Source organism: Hemibagrus wyckioides, linkage group LG06 (genome assembly GCF_019097595.1).
Source record: "Hemibagrus wyckioides isolate EC202008001 linkage group LG06, SWU_Hwy_1.0, whole genome shotgun sequence".
Classification (NCBI taxonomy): domain Eukaryota; kingdom Metazoa; phylum Chordata; class Actinopteri; order Siluriformes; family Bagridae; genus Hemibagrus; species Hemibagrus wyckioides.
In genome coordinates, this window is record NC_080715.1 from 15,639,347 (window position 1) to 15,662,263 (window position 22,917).

General features: G+C 44.8%; 1 protein-coding gene across 1 annotated transcript; it reads left to right on the forward strand.

The window, feature by feature from the left end:
• The first annotated feature begins 2,972 nt into the window (after positions 1–2,972).
• On the forward strand, positions 2,973–20,960 carry LOC131353787 (ras-related protein Rap-2a). The gene is made up of 2 exons (XM_058390861.1): positions 2,973–4,003; positions 19,547–20,960. Exons 1-2 carry the CDS (start codon positions 3,690–3,692, stop codon positions 19,782–19,784), a joined length of 552 nt encoding a protein of 183 aa, XP_058246844.1. The 5' UTR covers positions 2,973–3,689; the 3' UTR covers positions 19,785–20,960.
• Positions 20,961–22,917: the final 1,957 nt, after the last annotated feature.

Below are 22,917 nucleotides of genomic sequence, written 5' to 3' on the forward strand. Positions count from 1 at the left end.
CCATGTGTTTTATTTTTATGAATGGGGACGAAGCTTGATACACACACACAAATGCCTAGTGCACATATAAGAGTCATGTCTACTCATAGCATTAATGACAGTTCTTGTATGGATGTAAGGACATTAGTTTTGAAGATAACTGCACATGATGGTACAGAGATCATTATATAATATATAGAGATTAAAATATTATTATTCATTACAGTCTCCACTCTTCAGTGATGTAATGAGTCCTTCATTATCTGTACTGCTTACCCTACACAGGGTTCTGGAGAATCTGGACTAAGAAGACTCGGGGCACAACACAGGGGACACCCTGGATGGATCTCAGGGCACAATCGCACACACACACTTACCCACCCATCCACACACTACCGCCAATTTAGAGATGTCAGTCTGCCTACAACATGTCTTTGGACTGGGGGAAGAAACCAGTGTACCTGGAGGAAACCCCAGCACTCACCGTGCTATATAGTAAATAGTACCACAAGACACAACCCAGACACAGCAGGGAATGTTGTACATGATCCATTGATCCACAAAAATGGAATGATATAAACTAAGTCAACACTACAGTATTTATCTGCCTACCGATGCACGCAAGGCAACGTTATTGCTAGCACATTCAGTACTTTTTCAGAAGTGATTGCTAGCAACAGGCTTTCATAGAAATCCATTTCAGTTCAGCATTTATCTATGTTTGAACAGAGGGGCCTTGAGGATCTCAGAGGAGGCTGGTTTTGTCTCCAATATCTGCTGCTTGGTGGGGACAGTTATCTATGTAGAGCAGAATCCTGATGCCACTGGCAACCTCAGAAATAAAGGCCACTTGCATACATTTTGAGGTGTTAGAAAACTTGGAATGGAAATGAAAGGGTCTACATGAAGTCCGTCTGCGTCCACGGAAAAAGCAAGTAAATATAGTAGAACTCAGTTTTAGCTTTTTTGAGTGTAAATGTCCAAGAGAATGAACTTCTTGGGCCAAAGCAATAACTACCCTGAATATATTGTGTTTCCTGTGTGGAGACTACTAAAGCTGTAATACAGACATAAACTGCAAGCATGTGACCCAGCCTGACCTGCTAGTGATCCATCATATTCGCTGCGAAGCACACCACAGAGTTTGGATCACTAAAATTGTTGTACTGTGGCATAATGAATCCTCCCATGAGCAGCATTCAGAGCTGTGGGGTGCCTCGCACCATCCAATCCTTTAACAGCAACTGCAAGCTACATGGGACTGACCTAGAACCATTTTCAGACTTTGCTGAGGCCAGAGTTTAATTAGTAGGTCATTGTCTGCTTAGTAGAATTTGCTGGTAGCCAGCATCCTTGTAGAAGAAGTGAGGATGGTGACGCTTCATTTAAGGCTCTGTTTAAAGTCATGAGCCAAGCTGAGTACAGCTGAGTCAGTACATTGCCTTGTAACTCTTTTTCTGGGCTTCTTGTGCTTAGTGGTTGACACTGTAAGGCTTGAGTCAAATTCAAATCAAATTCAAGGGTCCAGATCTGCCAGCCAAGGGTGCTGTGTCAGCAACAGTTTTGCTGCACTCTGTGCAGCAGATCTCTTGGTCAGACAGTGTCCTTTAGCTGTTCAATGTCAAGACAGTGTGAACATAGCCAATGCCAGTTAACCGCACAAGCACATGTCTTGTAGCGTGGTTCCTTATGCTGACCACTTGTGGAAATAGGAGAAATTTTAAAGAAAGAGAAGAGAATGATTGAATTGTGTGAAACTCTAGAGGTATGTATTGATAGAAGTCAAGCTAATAAAGCTAAGTGAACAGTCATGGTGTGGAAAGATACACTGACCAGGCATAACATTATGACCACAAGCACCGCCTAATATTGTGCTGGTCCCGCTTTTGCTGCGAAAACAGCCCTGACATGCTCTGTGTATTCTGATACCTTTCTATCAGAACCAGCATTAACTTCTTCAGCACCAGTAGCTCGTCTGTTGGATCGGACCACACGGGCCAGTCCTCACTCCTCACATGCATCAGTGAGCCTTGGCCGCCCATGACCCTGTCACCAGTTCACCAATGTCCCTTCCTTGGACCACTTTTTTTAAAAGATACTGACCACTGCAGACCGGGAACACCCCACAAGAGCTGCAGTTTTGGAGATGCTCTGATCCAGTCGTCTAGCCAAAACAATTTGTCCCTTGTCAAACTCGCTCAAATCCTTACCCTTGCCCATTTTTCCTGCTTCTAACACATCAACTTTGAGGACAAAATGTTCACTTGCTGCCTAATATATCCCACCCACTAACAGGTGCCATGCTGAGGAGATCATCAGTGTTATTCACTTCACCTGTCAGTGCTCATAATGTTATGCCTGATCGGTGTATGTGACACTACAGTGGTCTATAATTTTGTAGCAAAAAAGTGCAGTAATAATTTAAAAACTGTGTATACTTATACACTCATAGAAGAGATCACATGGCGGGTGTACACCATGCCCAAACCTGACACCTGACCATTATACCCATATTGTGGGCCGTCCCCAAACATTTGCCACAAGGTTGAAGGCAAACTGTACATGATGTCTTTGTACGCTGTACATTTGTCCTTCACTGGAACTAAAGGGGCCTCATCAGCATCACCAGCTACTGTTGAACTAACAGTCTGAAGTCAGCACCAGTGTAGAGTGACACTACAGTACACCCCTCTGGAGTGAAATAACTAGTGTACAGTGAAACAACCGTATGACGTGTAATGACTACAGTATACAGTGAAAAGACACCCGTGTGGCGTGCATGCGCTGTTGCCCTTTCGGAAGGCCTGAGCGTTTCCATAGCAACAGCATCCAGCGCGCTGCTCTTTTTGGCGCGTGTCCTCGATCTAGTCGCTTATTGGACCGCAGCGCCGAGTCCCGCCCCAGACATCTCCAACACTAAGCGGAAATCCGAGTTTGGAAATCCTCTGCACTTCGTCCACACGGGCGTGGGTGCGGTTTGAAGCGCGTGGCCGCGCCTATCAGGCTCCCGTCGCAGCTCCATGCACGAGACGCTGATGACGTCCTTCTCCTGGCGCTGGCTACGGAAGCCGAGTAGGGGAAACGGGCGGTAACGCGGCGGCGGCGGCGGCGCTTGTGGGTCTCCACCCGAGAGCATGGCGGCCGCGGATGTGTCGGTGCGCAGAAGAAGCGGCGGAATGAAAACACAGCCGAGGGACTGTCTTCTCTAAACTGCTCTTCCATCCGGCTGCTTTAAAGACAATCTGATTTTTCTTCGCAGCCCCGAGATTCCGGGTGCAGCTTTGTTAGCTTAGCTCATACCGCATCTAATGTTACTCTGCGCAGGAGTAGCGCCGGTTTTCCCACTCGGGTGATTTAGGACGGTGAGCTCAGCAAATGAAAGAGCCGGAGCTACCTAACGTGCCGACGCTGGAAAACGTGCAGCCGCCTGGATTGCGGTAATAGTCGATACCGGACAGGATCGCGATAATGCAGCGCTTGTTCTCCGTTTCCTTGTTCGGGCTCCGCGCCTTTGTGCGCCGCTTGTTTACTTCGCCTAGCTAAAAGCGAGAAGGGCTCCAGGAGCAGCATGGGACCCGCTCCGTCTCTGGCACTGTAGCTCAAACTCAGCTTTGCCTTTTATTACGCGTTTTAAATGACGAGTACCGGGTGCTAGTGCACGTTTTCTGTTGTTCCCCCCCTCCCTCCCCTTTAACGGTGTGTTAAGAGCTATGCGCGAGTACAAAGTGGTGGTGCTGGGCAGCGGCGGCGTGGGCAAGTCCGCCCTCACCGTGCAGTTCGTCACCGGCACCTTCATCGAGAAGTATGACCCGACCATCGAAGACTTCTACCGCAAGGAGATAGAAGTGGACTCGTCGCCCTCGGTGCTCGAGATCCTGGACACGGCCGGCACGGAACAGTTCGCCTCCATGCGCGATCTGTACATCAAGAACGGCCAGGGCTTCATCCTGGTCTACAGCCTGGTGAACCAGCAGAGCTTCCAGGACATCAAGCCCATGCGGGACCAAATCATCCGCGTGAAAAGGTAGCGCCCGGAGGAACCGAGCCTGCAGTGCACTGACGTAGCAGTGATAGATTCTGCAGTAGTGTTTTACTGCCGGATTTCTCTCTCTCTCACACACACACACACACACACACACACTTTTTCTACTGACACATAGGTGCCACAAGGCACTATCTCTCTATCATGTCTACTTAAGATTTACAGTAGATCCCAGAAACAGCAGAAAACACCCGGGCTTTGGGCACTGAGTCAGTGTGATCTCACTTTAGAGGCAGGCTAGAATGACCCACATAGTGAGGCCTACTGCTGAATTTACTTTGTTTTGCCTTCAGTGCTGATCAATGTAAGATTAACTATCATACCTGCTCAAGATGGCAACTACACAATGAGACGGAGAAAGCAAACAGTGCTTTCCATTGTGAGCTAGTCAACACCTTACCCAGTGTGTGTAGCCCTCTTGAGGGTGTGTGTCACCTGTCCTATTCATGGGCATGCAATCCCATGTTTTTCCATTATTTCCAGAGTGTTAATTATACATTGACATCTTGGGATCTGATTAATTTTCTCGACAGTGATTATCCAAGAATTCTGTCTAAAATGTGTATTTTTATTCATGTCAAGTTTCTGAACCCTGTTAGCTATAGGCCAGCTGATACACACATTACTAAGCGTTATAGTTATAGAGCAGCTAGCACAATCTGGTAGCAATGATATATCGTATTAAACAGGGCAAAATGTCAGTCTTCTGTCTATTTCAGTGCATCTTGCAGCATACTTCCAAATCAGCTGAGACAAGTAGGAACCTGCTGTGTGTGTGTGTGTGTGTGTGTGTGTGTGTGTTGTGCTTTAGTATGAAAATACTACTGCAGAAGAATGCATTATAATGTGACGCTTTACTTCTCACCAGCTCCATGCTTTTTTTATTGATCTCCCTCTGCAACATGTTCACCTTTCATACTTCATAACGGCACATGACCATGTCATACAGCAGTGCAACCCAATAAAAGTCTCCGCAACACAACCATATAAATAGAGCACATCATTCTTTTGTGCGCTTTCTGTTATGGAGACATGCTAGCGTCTTAAAATAACAAACATTTTTAAATTAAGATACTAAATCAGAAGTAAGGAAGAATGCATGCATGTTGTGTTGTGATTGGGTTGTGGAGATGTGTGTGTGTGTGTGTGTGTGTTGTGATTGGGTTGTGGAGGTGTGTGTGTGTTGTGATTGGGTTGTGGAGGTGTGTGTGTGTGTGTTGTGATTGGGTTGTGGAGATGTGTGTGTGTGTGTTGTGATTGGGTTGTGGAGATGTGTGTGTGTGTTGTGATTGGGTTGTGGAGATGTGTGTGTGTGTTGTGATTGGGTTGTGGAGATGTGTGTGTGTGTTGTGATTGGGTTGTGGAGATGTGTGTGTGTGTTGTGATTGGGTTGTGGAGATGTGTGTGTGTGTTGTGATTGGGTTGTGGAGGTGTGTGTGTGTTGTGATTGGGTTGTGGAGGTGTGTGTGTGTTGTGATTGGGTTGTGGAGATGTGTGTGTGTGTGTGTGTGTTGTGATTGGGTTGTGGAGATGTGTGTGTGTGTGTGTGTGTGTGTGTGTGTGTGTTGTGATTGGGTTGTGGAGATGTGTGTGTGTGTGTTGTGGTTGGGTTGTGGAGATGTGTGTGTGTGTGTGTTGTGGTTGGGTTGTGGAGATGTGTGTGTGTGTGTGTGTGTGTGTGTGTGTTGTGATTGGGTTGTGGAGATGTGTGTGTGTTGTGATTGGGTTGTGGAGATGTGTGTGTGTGTGTTGTGATTGGGTTGTGGAGGTGTGTGTGTTGTGGTTGGGTTGTGGAGGTGTGTGTGTTGTGGTTGGGTTGTGGAGGTGTGTGTGTGTGTTGTGGTTGGGTTGTGGAGGTGTGTGTGTGTGTTGTGGTTGGGTTGTGGAGGTGTGTGTGTGTGTTGTGGTTGGGTTGTGGAGGTGTGTGTGTGTGTTGTGGTTGGGTTGTGGAGGTGTGTGTGTTGTGGTTGGGTTGTGGAGGGGTGTGTGTGTGTTGTGGTTGGGTTGTGGAGGGGTGTGTGTGTGTTGTGGTTGGGTTGTGGAGGGGTGTGTGTGTGTTGTGGTTGGGTTGTGGAGGGGTGTGTGGGTGTGTGGGTGTTGTGGAGGTGTGTGGAGGTGTGTGTGTTGTGGTTGGCTTGTGGAGGTGTGGGTGTTGTGGTTGGCTTGTGGAGGTGTGGGTGTTGTGGTTGGCTTGTGGAGGTGTGGGTGTTGTGGTTGGCTTGTGGAGGTGTGGGTGTTGTGGTTGGCTTGTGGAGGGGTGTGTGGGTGTTGTGGTTGGGTTGTGGAGGGGTGTGTGGGTGTTGTGGTTGGGTTGTGGACGGGTGTGTGGGTGTGTGGGTGTTGTGGTTGGGTTGTGGACGGGTGTGTGGGTGTGTGGGTGTTGTGGTTGGGTTGTGGACGGGTGTGTGTGTGTGTGGGTGTTGTGGTTGGGTTGTGGACGGGTGTGTGTGTGTGTGGGTGTTGTGGTTGGGTTGTGGACGGGTGTGTGTGTGTGTGGGTGTTGTGGTTGGGTTGTGGACGGGTGTGTGTGTGTGTGGGTGTTGTGGTTGGGTTGTGGACGGGTGTGTGTGTGTGGGTGTTGTGGTTGGGTTGTGGAGAGGTGTGTGTGGGTGTTGTGGTTGGGTTGTGGAGAGGTGTGTGTTGTGGAGAGGTGTGAGTTGTGGAGAGGTGTGAGTTGTGGAGAGGTGTGTGTGTGTTGTGGAGAGGTGTGTGTGTGTTGTGGAGGTGTGTGTGTGTGTTGTGGAGGTGTGTGTTGTGGAGAGGTGGGTGTGTGTTGTGGAGAGGTGTGAGTTGTGGAGAGGTGTGTGTGTGTTGTGGAGAGGTGTGTGTGTGTTGTGGAGAGGTGTGTGTGTGTTGTGGAGGTGTGTGTGTGTGTTGTGGAGGTGTGTGTTGTGGAGAGGTGGGTGTGTGTTGTGGAGAGGTGTGTGTTGTGGAGATGTGTGTGTGTGTGTGTTGTGGAGATGTGTGTGTGTGTGTGTTGTGGAGATGTGTGTGTGTGTGTGTTGTGGAGATGTGTGTGTGTGTGTGTTGTGGAGATGTGTGTGTGTGTGTTGTGGAGATGTGTGTGTGTGTGTGTTGTGGAGATGTGTGTGTGTGTTGTGGAGATGTGTGTGTGTGTTGTGGAGATGTGTGTGTGTGTTGTGGAGATGTGTGTGTGTGTGTGTGTTGTGGAGATGTGTGTGTGTGTGTGTTGTGGAGATGTGTGTGTGTGTGTTGTGGAGATGTGTGTGTGTGTGTGTGTGTGTTGTGGAGATGTGTGTGTGTGTGTGTGTGTTGTGGAGATGTGTGTGTGTGTGTGTGTGTTGTGGAGATGTGTGTGTGTGTGTGTGTGTTGTGGAGATGTGTGTGTGTGTGTGTGTGTGTTGTGGAGATGTGTGTGTGTGTGTGTGTGTTGTGGAGAGGTGTGTGTGTGTGTGTGTGTGTTGTGGAGAGGTGTGTGTGTGTGTGTTGTGGAGAGGTGTGTGTGTGTGTGTTGTGGAGATGTGTGTGTGTGTTGTGGAGGTGTATGTGTGTGTTGTGGAGGTGTATGTGTGTGTGTGTGTGTGTGTGTTGTGGAGATGTGTGTGTGTGTGTGTTGTGGAGATGTGTGTGTGTGTGTGTTGTGGAGATGTGTGTGTGTTGTGGAGATGTGTGTGTGTTGTGGAGATGTGTGTGTGTGTGTGTTGTGGAGATGTGTGTGTGTGTGTTGTGGAGATGTGTGTGTGTGTGTTGTGGAGATGTGTGTGTGTGTGTTGTGGAGATGTGTGTGTGTGTGTTGTGGAGATGTGTGTGTGTGTGTGTGTTGTGGAGATGTGTGTGTGTGTGTGTGTTGTGGAGATGTGTGTGTGTGTGTGTGTGTGTTGTGGAGATGTGTGTGTGTGTGTGTGTGTGTTGTGGAGATGTGTGTGTGTGTGTGTGTGTGTTGTGGAGATGTGTGTGTGTGTGTGTGTGTGTTGTGGAGATGTGTGTGTGTGTGTGTGTTGTGGAGATGTGTGTGTGTGTGTGTGTTGTGGAGATGTGTGTGTGTGTGTGTGTGTGTGTGTGTGTTGTGGAGATGTGCGAGTGTGTGTGTGTGTGTGTGTGTGTGTGTGTTGTGGAGATGTGTGTGTGTGTGTGTGTGTGTGTGTGTGTGTGTGTTGTGGAGATGTGTGTGTGTGTGTTGTGGAGGTGTGTGTGTGTGTGTGTGTTGTGGAGATGTGTGTGTGTGTGTGTGTGTGTGTGTGTGTTGTGGAGGTGTGTGTGTGTGTGTGTGTTGTGGAGATGTGTGTGTGTGTGTTGTGGAGATGTGTGTGTGTGTGTGTGTGTTGTGGAGATGTGTGTGTGTGTGTGTGTTGTGGAGATGTGTGTGTGTGTGTTGTGGAGATGTGTGTGTGTTGTGTGTGTGTGTGTGTGTTGTGGAGGTGTGTGTGTGTGTGTGTGTGTTGTGGAGGTGTGTGTATGTGTGTGTGTTGTGGAGGTGTGTGTGTGTGTTGTAGAGGTGTGTGTGTGTGTGTGTTGTGGAGGTGTGTGTGTGTTGTGGAGGTGTGTGTGTGTGTGTTGTGGAGGTGTGTGTGTGTGTGTGTGTGTTGTGGAGATGTGCGAGTGTGTGTTGTGGAGGTGTGTGTGTTGTGGAGATGTGCGAGTGTGTGTGTTGTGGAGATGTGCGAGTGTGTGTGTTGTGGAGATGTGTGAGTGTGTGTGTGTGTTGTGGAGATGTGCGAGTGTGTGTGTGTGTTGTGGAGATGTGCGAGTGTGTGTGTGTTGTGGAGATGTGCGAGTGTGTGTGTGTTGTGGAGATGTGCGAGTGTGTGTGTGTTGTGGAGATGTGCGAGTGTGTGTGTGTTGTGGAGATGTGCGAGTGTGTGTGTGTTGTGGAGATGTGCGAGTGTGTGTTGTGGAGGTGTGTGTGTGTGTGTGTTGTGGAGATGTGCGAGTGTGTGTGTGTTGTGGAGGTGTGTGTGTGTGTGTTGTGGAGATTGTGTGTGTGTGTGTGTTGTGGAGATTGTGTGTGTGTGTGTTGTGGAGATTGTGTGTGTGTGTGTGTGTGTGGTGGAGATGTGTGAGTGTGTGTGGTGGAGGTGTGTGTGTGTGTGTTGTGGAGATGTGTGTGTTGTGGAGATGTGCGAGTGTGTGTGTGTTGTGGAGATGTGCGAGTGTGTGTGTGTTGTGGAGGTGTGTGTGTGTGTGTGTTGTGGAGATTGTTTGTGTGTGTGTGTGTGTTGTGGAGATTGTTTGTGTGTGTGTGTGTGTTGTGGAGATTGTGTGTGTGTGTGTTGTGGAGATGTGTGAGTGTGTGTGTGGTGGAGATGTGTGAGTGTGTGTGGTGGAGATGTGTGAGTGTGTGTGGTGGAGATGTGTGAGTGTGTGTGGTGGAGATGTGTGTGTGTGTGTTGTGGAGATGTGCGAGTGTGTGTGTGTGTGTGTGTTGTGGAGATGTGCGAGTGTGTGTGTGTGTGTGTTGTGGAGATGTGCGAGTGTGTGTTGTGGAGATGTGCGAGTGTGTGTGTGTTGTGGAGATGTGCGAGTGTGTGTGTGTGTTGTGGAGATGTGCGAGTGTGTGTGTGTGTGTGTGTTGTGGAGATGTGCGAGTGTGTGTGTGTGTTGTGGAGATGTGCGAGTGTGTGTGTGTGTGTGTGTTGTGGAGATGTGTGTTGTGGAGATGTGCGAGTGTGTGTGTGTTGTGGAGATGTGCGAGTGTGTGTGTGTTGTGGAGGTGTGTGTGTGTTGTGGAGGTGTGTGTGTGTGTGTGTGTGTTGTGGAGATTGTTTGTGTGTGTGTGTGTGTTGTGGAGATTGTGTGTGTGTGTGTTGTGGAGATTGTGTGTGTGTGAGTGTGTGTGGTGGAGATGTGTGAGTGTGTGTGGTGGAGGTGTGTGTGTGTGTGTTGTGGAGATGTGTGTGTTGTGGAGATGTGTGTGTTGTGGAGATGTGTGTGTTGTGGAGATGTGTGTGTTGTGGAGATGTGCGAGTGTGTGTGTGTTGTGGAGATGTGCGAGTGTGTGTGTGTTGTGGAGATGTGCGAGTGTGTGTGTGTTGTGGAGATGTGCGAGTGTGTGTGTGTTGTGGAGATGTGCGAGTGTGTGTGTGTGTTGTGGAGATGTGTGTGTGTGTGTGTTGTGGAGATGTGTGTGTGTGTGTGTGTGTGTGTTGTGGAGATGTGTGTGTGTGTGTGTGTTGTGGAGATGTGCGAGTGTGTGTGTGTTGTGGAGATGTGCGAGTGTGTGTTGTGGAGGTGTGCGAGTGTGTGTTGTGGAGGTGTGCGAGTGTGTGTTGTGGAGGTGTGTGTGTTGTGGAGATGTGCGAGTGTGTGTTGTGGAGGTGTGTGTGTTGTGGAGATGTGCGAGTGTGTGTTGTGGAGGTGTGTGTGTTGTGGAGATGTGCGAGTGTGTGTGTGTTGTGGAGATTGTGTGTGTGTGTGTGTGTTGTGGAGATTGTGTGTGTGTGTGGTGGAGATGTGAGTGTGTGTGTGTTGTGGAGATGTGTGTGTGTGTGTTGTGGAGATTGTGTGTGTGTGTTGTGGAGATTGTGTGTGTGTGTTGTGGAGATTGTGTGTGTGTGTTGTGGAGATGTGCGAGTGTGTGTTGTGGAGGTGTGTGTGTTGTGGAGATGTGTGTGTGTGTGTGTTGTGGAGATTGTGTGTGTGTGTTGTGGAGATTGTGTGTGTGTGTTGTGGAGATGTGCGAGTGTGTGTTGTGGAGGTGTGTGTGTTGTGGAGATGTGTGAGTGTGTGTGTTGTGGTTGGGTTGTGGAGATGTGTGTTTGTGCATGTTATTGGCTCGTGGATCTGTGCATTGTGTTGTGATTGGCTCTTGGATCTGTGCGTTGTGTTGTGATTGGCTCGTGGATCTGTGCGTTGTCTTGTGATTGGCTCGTGGATCTGTGCGTTGTCTTGTGATTGGCTCGTGGATCTGTGCGTTGTCTTGTGATTGGCTCGTGGATCTGTGCGTTGTCTTGTGATTGGCTCGTGGATCTGTGCGTTGTCTTGTGATTGGCTCGTGGATCTGTGCGTTGTCTTGTGATTGGCTCGTGGATCTGTGCGTTGTCTTGTGATTGGCTCGTGGATCTGTGCGTTGTCTTGTGATTGGCTCGTGGATCTGTGCGTTGTCTTGTGATTGGCTCGTGCAGCTGTATGGCCTGTTGTCAGTGACTGTTATCTGCAGTGATGGAGTTCACAGTACAAGGTTCCTCACTGTGTCTGTAGAACAGGTGTAACCGGAGACTTTTTGACATGAGACACACAACAAGTGCAAAAGTTTGAGTTTTAAGAAAGCACCTGTGCTGGATTTGGCTACCCTATTTATACAGATGCCCTGAGCACTAAACCAGGACCTGCGACTGGAGCTACAAATAGTACAGACTGTTGATAGGTCAACGCCACATGCACTGAATTGCCACAACCTGAATTTTCATAGCACAATGTAGTGAAGAGCACTTTTTTAAAGAAATCTCCAGGAAGAGGCTCTGATAACATTCCTAATTTCTCCCATCACGTGTTGAGACTAGGATCATATGAGAAGTGATGTCGTCGTCGTCGTCGTCATCATCATCATATAACCTCCAGAGATCACTTTAAGGGGTAGTGTTACATGAATAGTTTGTGGGTTAGTTGACCTGCTGTGTTGTCCAGTGAAACGGCGATTTATCCATGTGCTGTACACTGCTGTGTTCACACTCTGATACTGCCATTTGTGCATTTCACAGCTGGAAGTGCACAGGAAATAGTAAACTCTGGAAATGCTTAGCTGTGTGTGTGTGTGTGTGGTTTAGCAAAGTAGTAAGTAAAGAGTGTCTCAGCAATAAATGACTATACACACATACAAGCTTGCTTTTTATAGATTAATAGCTGTCTTTAAGGGGGTTTATGAGAAAGCATAACGTGCTTGAGCAGCATTTATTTCCAGTGTCATACTGTATGTTTATTTAGACCATAGAGACTAAAGTTTGAGACGCTTGTATAGGGTTAACAACGTTCACAACCAGATGTACGGACTATTCATAGATGTAAAGTTCGAGTTAGACCTCACGCCTAGACTGTCTGTCTTCAGCAAGAACTTGTATGCAGACTTGGCAGAGCACTAAGAGGTCAACAGTACCGTCATTTAGGCTAATTCATTGCTCGTCACTGACGTAGATGAATTCGGATGGGAGGACGAGTGTTTCAAATCTCAAACGTTGGTATTAATCCTGACAGTGCTTTCACTGAATGACCTTTCCACAAAGTGTATGGCTAATCTTGTTTTGTTTTTTTTTCTTGAAAAAGGCATGCATACCCTGAATAGTGCAAGACTCGCTATTTTGATAGCATTTTACTAATTAGTTCCCCTATTTTATCATCCACTAGCGAACTAGCGTGATTTCACACCCTAGCTATGTCTCCCTTATCACACGACATCTGCTAACTAAAGAGGGAGAAAGTTAGCATATGCTTTTTCCTGAGAAACGTGAAACTAGCCTCCACATGTTTTTGAACTGCTGCTCATGTTGTGTCACAGGGCAGCATGACGCGTTTAAAGGAAAGCGCTAACCGCCCTCTTTGACATTCGATCGGCTAGTGTCACTCGGATTGACAGAGGAAAGAGAGTACCTCTCTAGATCCCTCCGCCTCAGACAGCAAAGCCAGTTTTGCTCTTTGGTATTGAATTGTGGATTCAAAGCCAACAATAGAGTGCTTGCTTTTCTTTTTGCGGCATCCGGGAGTCAATTTTCAGAAAGCAGGCAGGCAGGTTAACTTGTTGCTTTTCTAGGCTCAGCTATTTTTCCTTCCATTAGTTGCTTCGTTGTGGGTAGGAATTTGTGAGAATTCTCTGAAGTCAAGAAGAGGTGCACAATAAGTGTTAATGTTTCCGTCCCAAATTTATGTGAAGAAAAAAATACAAGAAACATGTCCCGAAACATAATCGTTTAATGGCTTGTGACCATCCATTTTCTTCTTGATCACCTTCCAGAGATTTTCAATGGGGTTCAGGTCTGGAGATTGGGCTGGCCATGACATAGTCTTGATGTGGTGGCCATCCATCCACACCTTGATTGACCTGGCTGTGTGGCATGTTAGATAAACCAATCCTCAGAGTTTGAGAACATTGACAGAGCAGAAGGAAGCAAGTTTTCTTCCAGGACAACCTTGTACATAGTGCTCTTCACAAAGACAAATGTGCCCAAATTCCAGGCTTGCTGAAGCACACCAAGACCATGACCAATCAGTTGTAAAATATGTGTTAGGGTTCTGTTTTTAAGTAAAGAAACGGCTCAGATCAGAATCTCCAAAACATCCAGTTTAGAGCTTCCTTCCTGATCACGCTCTTTGCTTTGTATCTTTTCCCTAATTCTCTTCAGACACAGCACTCGATCGATGTCTTGATGTCTTTCAGTGAGAACTTTATAGAGCACTCATTTTCTCACGTTTTAGTGTCGAGCTGTCAGTGCAAGGGACCGGTCATTAGCACCAGTGATGCAGAGGGTGAAAAGCTCTTTCTGGATGCTTTGGTCTGATCAGAACAAGACCCTGGGCTGTCCAGTCTGGTTTTTGGACCTTCTGCTCTTCCCTTCCCCCGTAGAAGCTGTGTATCAGTAGAGTGGTCATGTATTATATATAAGCTGTGTTTATGTATGCCTGAGCCACTGAGAGTCTGGGCAGCGGCAGTAGAAAGAGCTGCAGTGTGCTTCTGACAGACAATGCGAGAAGATGGATGTATTTGTAAGCTAAAAAACTACAGATATCATATCATATTACATGTAATGATGCGGATTTACACATACACACTTGGTGTGTGTGTGTAATCCGATCCGTATTAATACTTACGGAAAGCTCCGCAAAGATAATCTGTCATGTCGTATACTACAAGAACAAATGTAATGCACTGTGTGTACAGGATATATACATATTTCTTAATAATGAGGAAGGAGAAACGGAGCAAATTGGAATATTGTGGCTTGTTCTCTTATACAGACACAAACGTATACACAAAGAAATTTTGCCAGCATGCAGATGCTCTTGTGCTGTGCATCTTTTCTTTCAAATGCTGCCTCTATACAGAAATTGTTTGTTTTCAGTCGACCTCCCAGCATGGATAGACTGCTGCGTGCTTTATTTTGCTGCTGCGCAGGGCATTATAAAGCCATCCCAAATGCAGATCCACTACCCGAGGTTATCATGCTGTCCTTCATCAAGCATACACTTGCAGAGTCTCTCTTCTCATCTGACTGCAATAATTGAAGAGGAGGGTCTGCAGAGTGTCACTCAATTCCATCTTTCAGTTAAGTAATTCAATTAAGACATTAGTTTTGGCCAAAAAGTGGCACTGAAATACTCTGAAATAAAACATTCAAGACCTCGTAGCCATTCAGAGACAATAACTCGAGAAATTCACAGATCGAGGCCTCTTTAATATGATGTAAGGCATTTTATTAGTTATGCAAGTTCAAGTTCATGCTGTAGCATTGAAAACTCCACCAAGATACCTGTAAATATTGTGCTAAACATGAATATGGAGTGAGTAAATAATCATTTTCCTATGAGTAGTAGAGTAGGATTTACCTCCAGGGTTGGGGGCTTGACTTCCACCTCCACCGTGTGTGTGTGGAGTTTGGATGTCTTCCCTGTGCCTCAGGGGCATCCTCCAGCTATTCCTGGTTTCTCCCCAGTCCAGAGACATGCATTGCAGGATGATTGGCATATCTAAATTGTTCCTAGTGTGTGAATGTGTGAGTGAGTGTGTATGTGAGTGTACCCTTCCTTGTGGCCTGAATCTCCTGGGATAAGCTCCAGGTTCCTCGCGATCCAGTAGGATAAGCAGTATAGACGATGGATGGATGGATGGATGGATGGAACAAGTCAATCAAAACTAAATTAATAAAAAATAAATAAAATAAATAAAAAATAAAATTAAAAACATAAACTTCCTCAATGACTTTCCGTAGGAAACCTGATCAGGAAAAAACCCAAATTTGGCATATTTTTAACAAATCTTTTTTATTATTATTATTATTAGAAAAATTTTATGAGAATTGAATGTGTACTAAATGAGAATTCCTGCAACAGATTTTAACCTGGTCTTATCTCGAGGTTTCTGTGACTGAATCTCAAATGATGTTCTGTTGCACCGGCAGTCAGTCAGTGCACTAGTTATTTTTGGTCCACTAATTTGATAAACGGCGTTCCAAGGCTGTTGATATTTACTATAACAGCTCTGGTACATTAAAAATCATTCCATTTGTCTTTGTTCGGTACGTTAAATAACCAAATCTCGCAATAGATCATTACACTGAAACCTTTACTACACTTACTGCAGGCTGTCAGTCAGCCTGTGCGTCGGCATGGCAACCCGAAATGCTCTATCCGGCCGTGACTTCTTTGTGAACCGTTTTCATTGATGGGGGGGGGGGATGAAATATTTGTGTTTGAAGTGCCAGTTACTCTGTATTAAATCCGTGTTTGTAGAACTGTTATGTAAAAGCAATATCACACTCGCAGTCGTGCTGTTTGTACCGAATATCAGCACAGCTGTGATTACCTGTGGCCTCGTGCCTAAAGCTGATTCACAGTGGTGCCGATATTCATTACACCAGCACTCTCGCGCATGAGAATATTGCTCAAATAGCACACTGCTCTGCTACTACAACACCGGTTTCGTTATAAACCGTGTAGTACGTCAGAAGCCATTTGGGATTTCATCCCACTTGAATTTATTCAGGTTTTTTGTTTTTTTTGGGTTGCCTGAGATATTTTAAATCCTTCTGCATTTCAGCAAAAAGATCGAGTATGAGCAATAAGGCTGAATCGAACAAGACTCGAATTGAATTTGATGAGGTTTGGCTTTTTATGAGCTTTAATATTGCTTATTGTATCATCAGTGGAAACAAAAGTGTACTCGGACTGTGCCTAGTACAAAGATGCAATAAATATGATTCATAGGAATGATTAATGTATGAACAGTAGGTCAAATAATCAGGTGAAATATACAGTATGTTACTCATTTTAACTTTTAATTAAAATGTCATTACAGTTTTTTGCAGGAATTTGCCAACTATAATTGCGGACAATATTTCTCTGTCATTTTCTCGCGGTGTGTGTGTGTGTGGCCAAGGCGTGTGTAATCAGTAATAGGCTGAGGCTGGGCTTTTTATTGTGATGGCCACCATCTTAGCACATCACACCACTCCTCCTCCCACTGTTTCCCTGCTGTATTTTCCCACAGAAGCACACGTACACACACCACATCCTCATGAAAGACAGCTCCCCAAAACCACTGCCATGTCCACACGCCCTCATTACACACACTGCATAGCACAGCCATCAGTCCACCACTATAATCAGCGATATATTTAAAGAGCCGTATCGTGGGAGTGTGTGCTCATTCTGTGTGTGTGTGTGGGGACAGGATTTTATTTTGTGTGTGTGTGTGTGTGGAGGTAAAAATAGTTCAGTGTGGTGCTAGGGCCTGATTTCCACACAGCCTCTCTCACACCCACACATCATCTCTGAGTGGCTGTCCTGTCATAAATTCAGCGCTTTAGTAACACAGTACTCTGGAGAAGTGAGCTTCACTTGTACAGGACATGAGAAAGTGATTGTTTTGCGTGAAGGACCTGTTGGTTTGTACCGGTTTGTCACAGACCCACCGTTTTTGTACTGAAGTGCTTCTATTTCTGTTGGCCAGGACAAGACAAGCCTCTTTTTGACACTACACAGTCCAATTTGACATTCGGGAAGTAATTCACATCACCATAGCAACCATAACAAAGGACGATACATTTTTTCCCCCTCACAGACTCCCGTATCGGTGGATATTTTCTAGCACTCAGACATCTACACTGTCCAGTCCGCTTGTGTGCTGTTGGTAGCATTGCCACCTCACAGCTCCAGGATCCCTGATTTGATCCTGAGCTCAGTTTACTGTCTATGTGGAGTTTTGTAGGTGTTTCCAGTGTCATATAGTTTTCTGCAGGTTCTCCACCACCTCCCCAAAACATCCCAGCAGCTGGACTCGTATGTCTGATTCTATTGGTTTGATTGGTGTCCCATCCAGGGTGTATTCCTGCCTCACGCCCAGTCTTCCAAGCTTTCCAGCTCCAGATCCCCCACACGCCTGAGCATTTGTTGCTCTTCCAAATTTATTCCCAAACTCGTGCTTTTGGACGTCTAAGTCAGTCAGAGAGCTAAAATATGAAAAACATTTGATTCACATTATTGTAAAAACTTTACTGCTCTGCTGTTTGATCATTAAAATGGAAATGAGATGCTCCCATAGAGACTCATCTGCTCACATCCCATTTTCAAAACATTATGCTGCATCACTCGCAGACAGGAAATGACCATGAAAAGAGAATGCAGTCCACAAAAAAAAAAAAAAAAACTAAGCTCATGTTTTAACCATGCCAAGACTTCCATACAGAGATCAGGATTGTGGGTGCTGAGCTCAGTGACAGTCTCAAGATCCCAACTCCTGTTTTTCTTTTTCACATGCAGACCTGACCGGCACAAAGCCGCACTGTAGTGTCTGTCTGTCTGTCTGTGCCATTCACAGCAGAGCGCATGACTTAATGCCATGAATATTTCATAGGGTAAAGCCAGAGCCTAATGAGAGAAGAGAAGTCCGTTCTGTTGTCATGCTGTTTGTTCTGTTTGACAAGAAGCTGAAGGAGGCAAGTGTGAGCCGTTAACACACTGGTGCTCTGTGTGTTTCAAATGAGTACACTATTAAACCCCGAGTCATTTCTCTTATGATTACAACATCCAGTAGCATTAAAGCTGTTGTCCTGCTGATTCCTCATTCTTTCTGCATCACTGTGGCAGTGAGTCAAAGGCAGGAAGCTTACTTTCTTTTCTTTTTTTTTAAATATATATACAGCTTTGCCTTTGTACGGCTTTGTATCCAGCCTCTACTTCACATATGCGGGGTTTATTTTTCTTCTTTGTTGCAGTGTGTTAGTGCAGCAATCACACTTGGGTACAGTGCAGAGTGATTACAGACCAAAACAATCGGTGCCTGACTATGCCAATAAGTTGGCCTTGGTCTGGCTCCAAGTGAACTTTAATGTGATTTAATTCTGGTTAGAAAGCAGTTCCACTCTGGATCAAACAAGTCATGTATTCCATACATCCATTTTCTCTACCACTTATTCTTTGCATTGAGCCAATCGCCAATCCCATGGGAATCGGGGCACACTCTGGACTCCCTAGCTGCCAACCCATCTCAGGGCACAGCTGCACACACACACACACACCATGGGCAATTAAGATGCATCTGTCAGCCTACACATGTTTTTAGACTGAGAGAGGACACTAGAGTATCTGGAAGAAACCACCAAAGCACAGGGAGAACATGTGAATTCCACATACACACAGGGTGGAGGCGAGAATCCAACTCCAAGCTCTGCATTGTTGATTGGAGGATGAGGGTTCAAGCCCCAGCACTGCCACTGTTGGGTCCCTGAGAAACCCTCTCTATCATGGCTAACCCTGTGCTCTGACCCCAACTTTCCAAGTTAGGATATGCGAAGAAAGAATTTCACAGTGCTGTAATGCATATGTGACAAAAATAAGGTCTTCTTCTTCTTCTACCCCTGGAGGTGCGATGCAACAGTGCTAGCCATGGTGCCCTCAGCATGCCATGTATTTTAGGTTTTAGACACATGCTGCTAAACTGACCTATGAAGGGCAAACTAAGAAATGTGATGAGAATATTAAAAAATATAAAATAAAAGCTGGATATATGACACATAAAATCTTGGAAATTGGTTATTCATCTAAGTGTCTAATCATTTATTTATCTCTGCTGCTGTGTTTTTTTCACGCTCGGGGGGGATTTGTGTGATTTCCACACGCAATGTTTTATCTATTACACTCGTCAGATTTCTGATTAATGAATAAAAGAATTTTCTGTTTGCAGCTTTACAAACCCCTCAGCCATATTTGTTTCTTTTTTTGGCTTGTTGAATTTTGTGCAGTGTGAAAACAAATCAGACCGACTGAAGGGATTTCTCTGAATTATGACAATGCACCACCAATTATTTGGTGTTTCTACGTGTCCTTGTGTTTGTGTATTGTTTTTTTTTAACAACCGACACGTTCTTCTTTGAGATATAAAGCAGTAGAACAAAGGATTGTGGGTAATATTCACTGAGGGAATAGCTCCATGAGGTGCCACAGTTCAGATTACTCAGCTACTGTGTGTGTGTGTGGGGGGGGCTAATTAGTAGTTAATAATAATAATCCAGCAAAATAATAAGTTTTTATTAATATTATTATTATTTTTGGTCAAATTGAGTGCTCTAAAAACACGTCTCTGTGGAACTACATGCTCTTACAAAAAATTGAACCACTAAACATGCAGCCAATCCAGACATCTTTTAATTTCTTTACGTTCACGTTGTCCATCAGTTCAGAAAGCTTGCCTTTGTGGCTGTATTTGATTTCGTTTGCTGTTTCAATACAGAGAGCTTCAACTAACTTCCAACAGAAATCACTGAGTTTTTTCCTCCTTTACGTTTTAGTAATTTAAAGGCTTAATAGATAAACATTAGGCCTTAATGGGTCTGACATTTTTCCTCTTTTATTCGCTTTCCACAGGTATGAAAAGGTGCCGGTGATCCTGGTGGGTAATAAAGTGGATCTGGAGAGTGAGCGGGAGGTGTCGGTGAGCGAGGGTCAGGCTCTGGCTGAGGAATGGGGCTGCCCCTTTATCGAGACCTCAGCCAAGAGCAAGACCATGGTGGACGAACTGTTTGCCGAAATCGTCCGACAGATGGACTACGCAGCGCAACCTGACAAAGACGATCCCTGCTGCTCCTCCTGCAATATACAATAACCCTCCTGTATGAGGGCTCACGAAAACACACACATGCACACCTGACACACTGCACATACATGCACAAACATGCAGGCACAGTCATATACATTTACAAATTACACATAACTTTCAGTAGATGTTCTTTCTGGTGCATCAGTTTTCTCATAGTGGAATTCATTCTGGCGTATACATGTCCGAATGAGGAGATTCTTCTTTCTTTCTTTTTTTTGTCACTTTACCTGACTGACTCTCAGAGAAGTGCACTGGCCTTACGAGTGAGTGCCCTGTTTCCTGACGGAGCTTAATGTACACTACTCTTCTGGTTTAACACTATTTAGCCATTGTTCTTTTTGGTTTTTGGTTTTATTTTTTTGTCCATAACAGTTCTTTTCCCTGTTGATCATTTTGATTGAAGATGTGTTTCTAATCATGTAACTTAGACGGAGCTCTTATAGCCGAGGGATCGAACCTCCACAACCTCAACCATTAAACTTTAATAAAAGATTGATTAGTAGAAACAGATAGGATGAAACACCTACTTCAACACTACAGAAGAAAAGAAAAACCCATTTCAAAAACACCTCCTTTCCCTCTTTGGTCTCAATTATTGGAATTGTAGACAATTCTGTTTCGTTTGTTTTTATTTCTTGAGCATCAGTGTGATGTTGTGTATCAGTTGTGTGTTCTCTTTCTGAGATATGATGACAAGACTCTGACTAGAGAAAACCCAGGCCTCTTTCAGTTTCCGCGCAGTTTTCATTATCCAGCATTTGCTCCTGAGTTTGGGTTAAACATTCTTCACATGGTGCCATCAAACTCCAATCCAGTGCTAGCGTTTCACAACAAAAAAATAAAAAAGGTGCACAGGGAGAAAACCAATTTCAAACAGTAATGAAAATCATTGATGTTGATGCCGGTAGTCTAAATACAGATATGGATGTTGTCAGTTCCACTCCGCCTCCTTCTTCCTGTGGGCCTGTGGACTGTGTGCATGGCCAGAAAACTGAACAGCCTGAAGCAGATTTAAAGAGTTTGAGCCAAAACGACGATCACTCCGGTCAGACCAGAGCGGCGAGGTGCTGTGTATTCATTGTTGATTTTATATTTTTTTATGTGAACATTTACTCTCTCCTTCCTGAATGAATGGTGACACTCTTTCATTTGGCACCTCAATAAAGTGTGTTCAACACATCAGTCTTGCTAATGCTCCTTTAATAAAAAGTTATGGCTGTAGGGAAAGGAATTTTATCGGAAAGCAAGTTTGTCATGCACACGCTGCTCTGCTTTTTATTTGAAAGATAGTAATATGATTGGGGAGCTCTGTGGCTAATGTTTGGACTACTGATCAGATGGTTGAGAGTTTGAGTTCCAGGACCACCAAGCTGCCCCTGAGCAAGGCCCCTAACCCCCAAATGCTCAGTTGTATAGCTAAATTGCTCTGGGATATGGTCGCCTGCAAATGTAAATGGTGTGTTGATCTGTACATGTGGGAGTGTGATGTGGTGGTGGTGCAGATGTGTATATGGGGGAATGTCTATATATCTTGGTTTGGACAATATACAGCTCTGGGGAAAAAAAAAAGAGACCACTGCAAAATAATGAGTTTCTTATGTATTTTTCTTACAGGTTCATGTATTGGTGAGATGAAGAGTTTTGTTTCATTTATTTGTGAACTGCTGACAATATTTCTCCTAAATTCAAAATATAACTATTGTTCTTTAGAGTGTATATTTAAAGGAAATGACAACACATCAGAATAACCCAAGATCATGCAGTATTTGCAGAGCTTTAATAACTCAAATAAAACAAAATGCAAATCATTTGTAAACAAATTGTGTTAATGCTTTGGCTAAATAACATTAAGAAATCAGTATTTGGTGGAATAACCCCGATTTGCAGGCGTTTTGGCTACAGGCTCTCCACCAGTTTTTCACATTGCTGTTGGGGAACTTTATACCACTCTTTTTGCAAAAAAAGCAAACAGCTCAGCTTTGCTTGATGGTTTGTGACATCCATCTTCCTCTTGATGACATCCAGAGGTTTTCAATAGGGTTCAAATCTGGAGATTGGGCAGTGGTGTCTCATATTTTTCCAGAGCTGTATATATATATATATATATATATATATATATATACACACACTATATTGCCAAATGTTTTGGGACACCCCTCGAATTCATTGAATTGAAATCATTGAGTTGTTTTTTGTTGGGTTGGACTCGGCCCCTTAGTTCCAGTGAAAACTCTTAATGCTTCAGTATACCAAAACATTTTTCAACACAATTTCATGCTCCCAACTTTGTGGGAACAGTTTGGGGATGACCCCTTCCTGTTCCAACATGACTGCACCAGTGCACAAAGCAAGGTCCATAAAGACATGAATGAGTGAGTTTGATGTGTAACCCAATAGAACACCTTTGGGATGAATTAGGGCAGAGACTGCGAGCCAGGTCTTCTCGTCCAACATCAGTGCCTGGCCTCGCAAATGTGCTTCTAGAGGAATGGAAATCAAAAATTCCCATAAACACACTGCTGTGGAAAGCCTTCCCAGAAGAGTTGAAGCTGTTATAGCAGTAAAGGGCGGGTCAACTCTATATTACATTTGTGTGCAGGTAAAGGCAGACATCCCAAAACTTTTGGCAATATAGTGTATATTAGACTGAATTTTATGCATTAATTAGCTACATTACTAATCATGTCAGGGGAAGGTCTTCAGATGGATACTAAGACTGTGTGTGTGTGTGTGTGAATGTTATGTTGCTTAGGGGTGACATTTTCATAAGAGGAAAAAATGTAAAATGTACATCAGCTCTTCACAGTTGGTGAATATCCTGTATTGCAGTTTTTGAGTATGTGAGGGGGTTTCCTTTATTTTATTTTATTTTATTTATTTATTTATTTTTTATTTTACACACACACACACACATCCACATTTAGTGATGGGATTCGGGTTTAGATTCAAATCTCACAGATAGAGCAGTTGTGTCACTAACACTAATAGCTATTGGGGAAAGCCTGATACAATTTGAGTGTATGTCAGTGAGTCGTGAAGCCCTGGTTGTAAAATATAAGCCCCATTTAGCATTTTTACACTAATTGTAACAGTTCCGCTGTGCCACAGATGGTAAGAGTGATGAAGGGTGAAAGAGAGA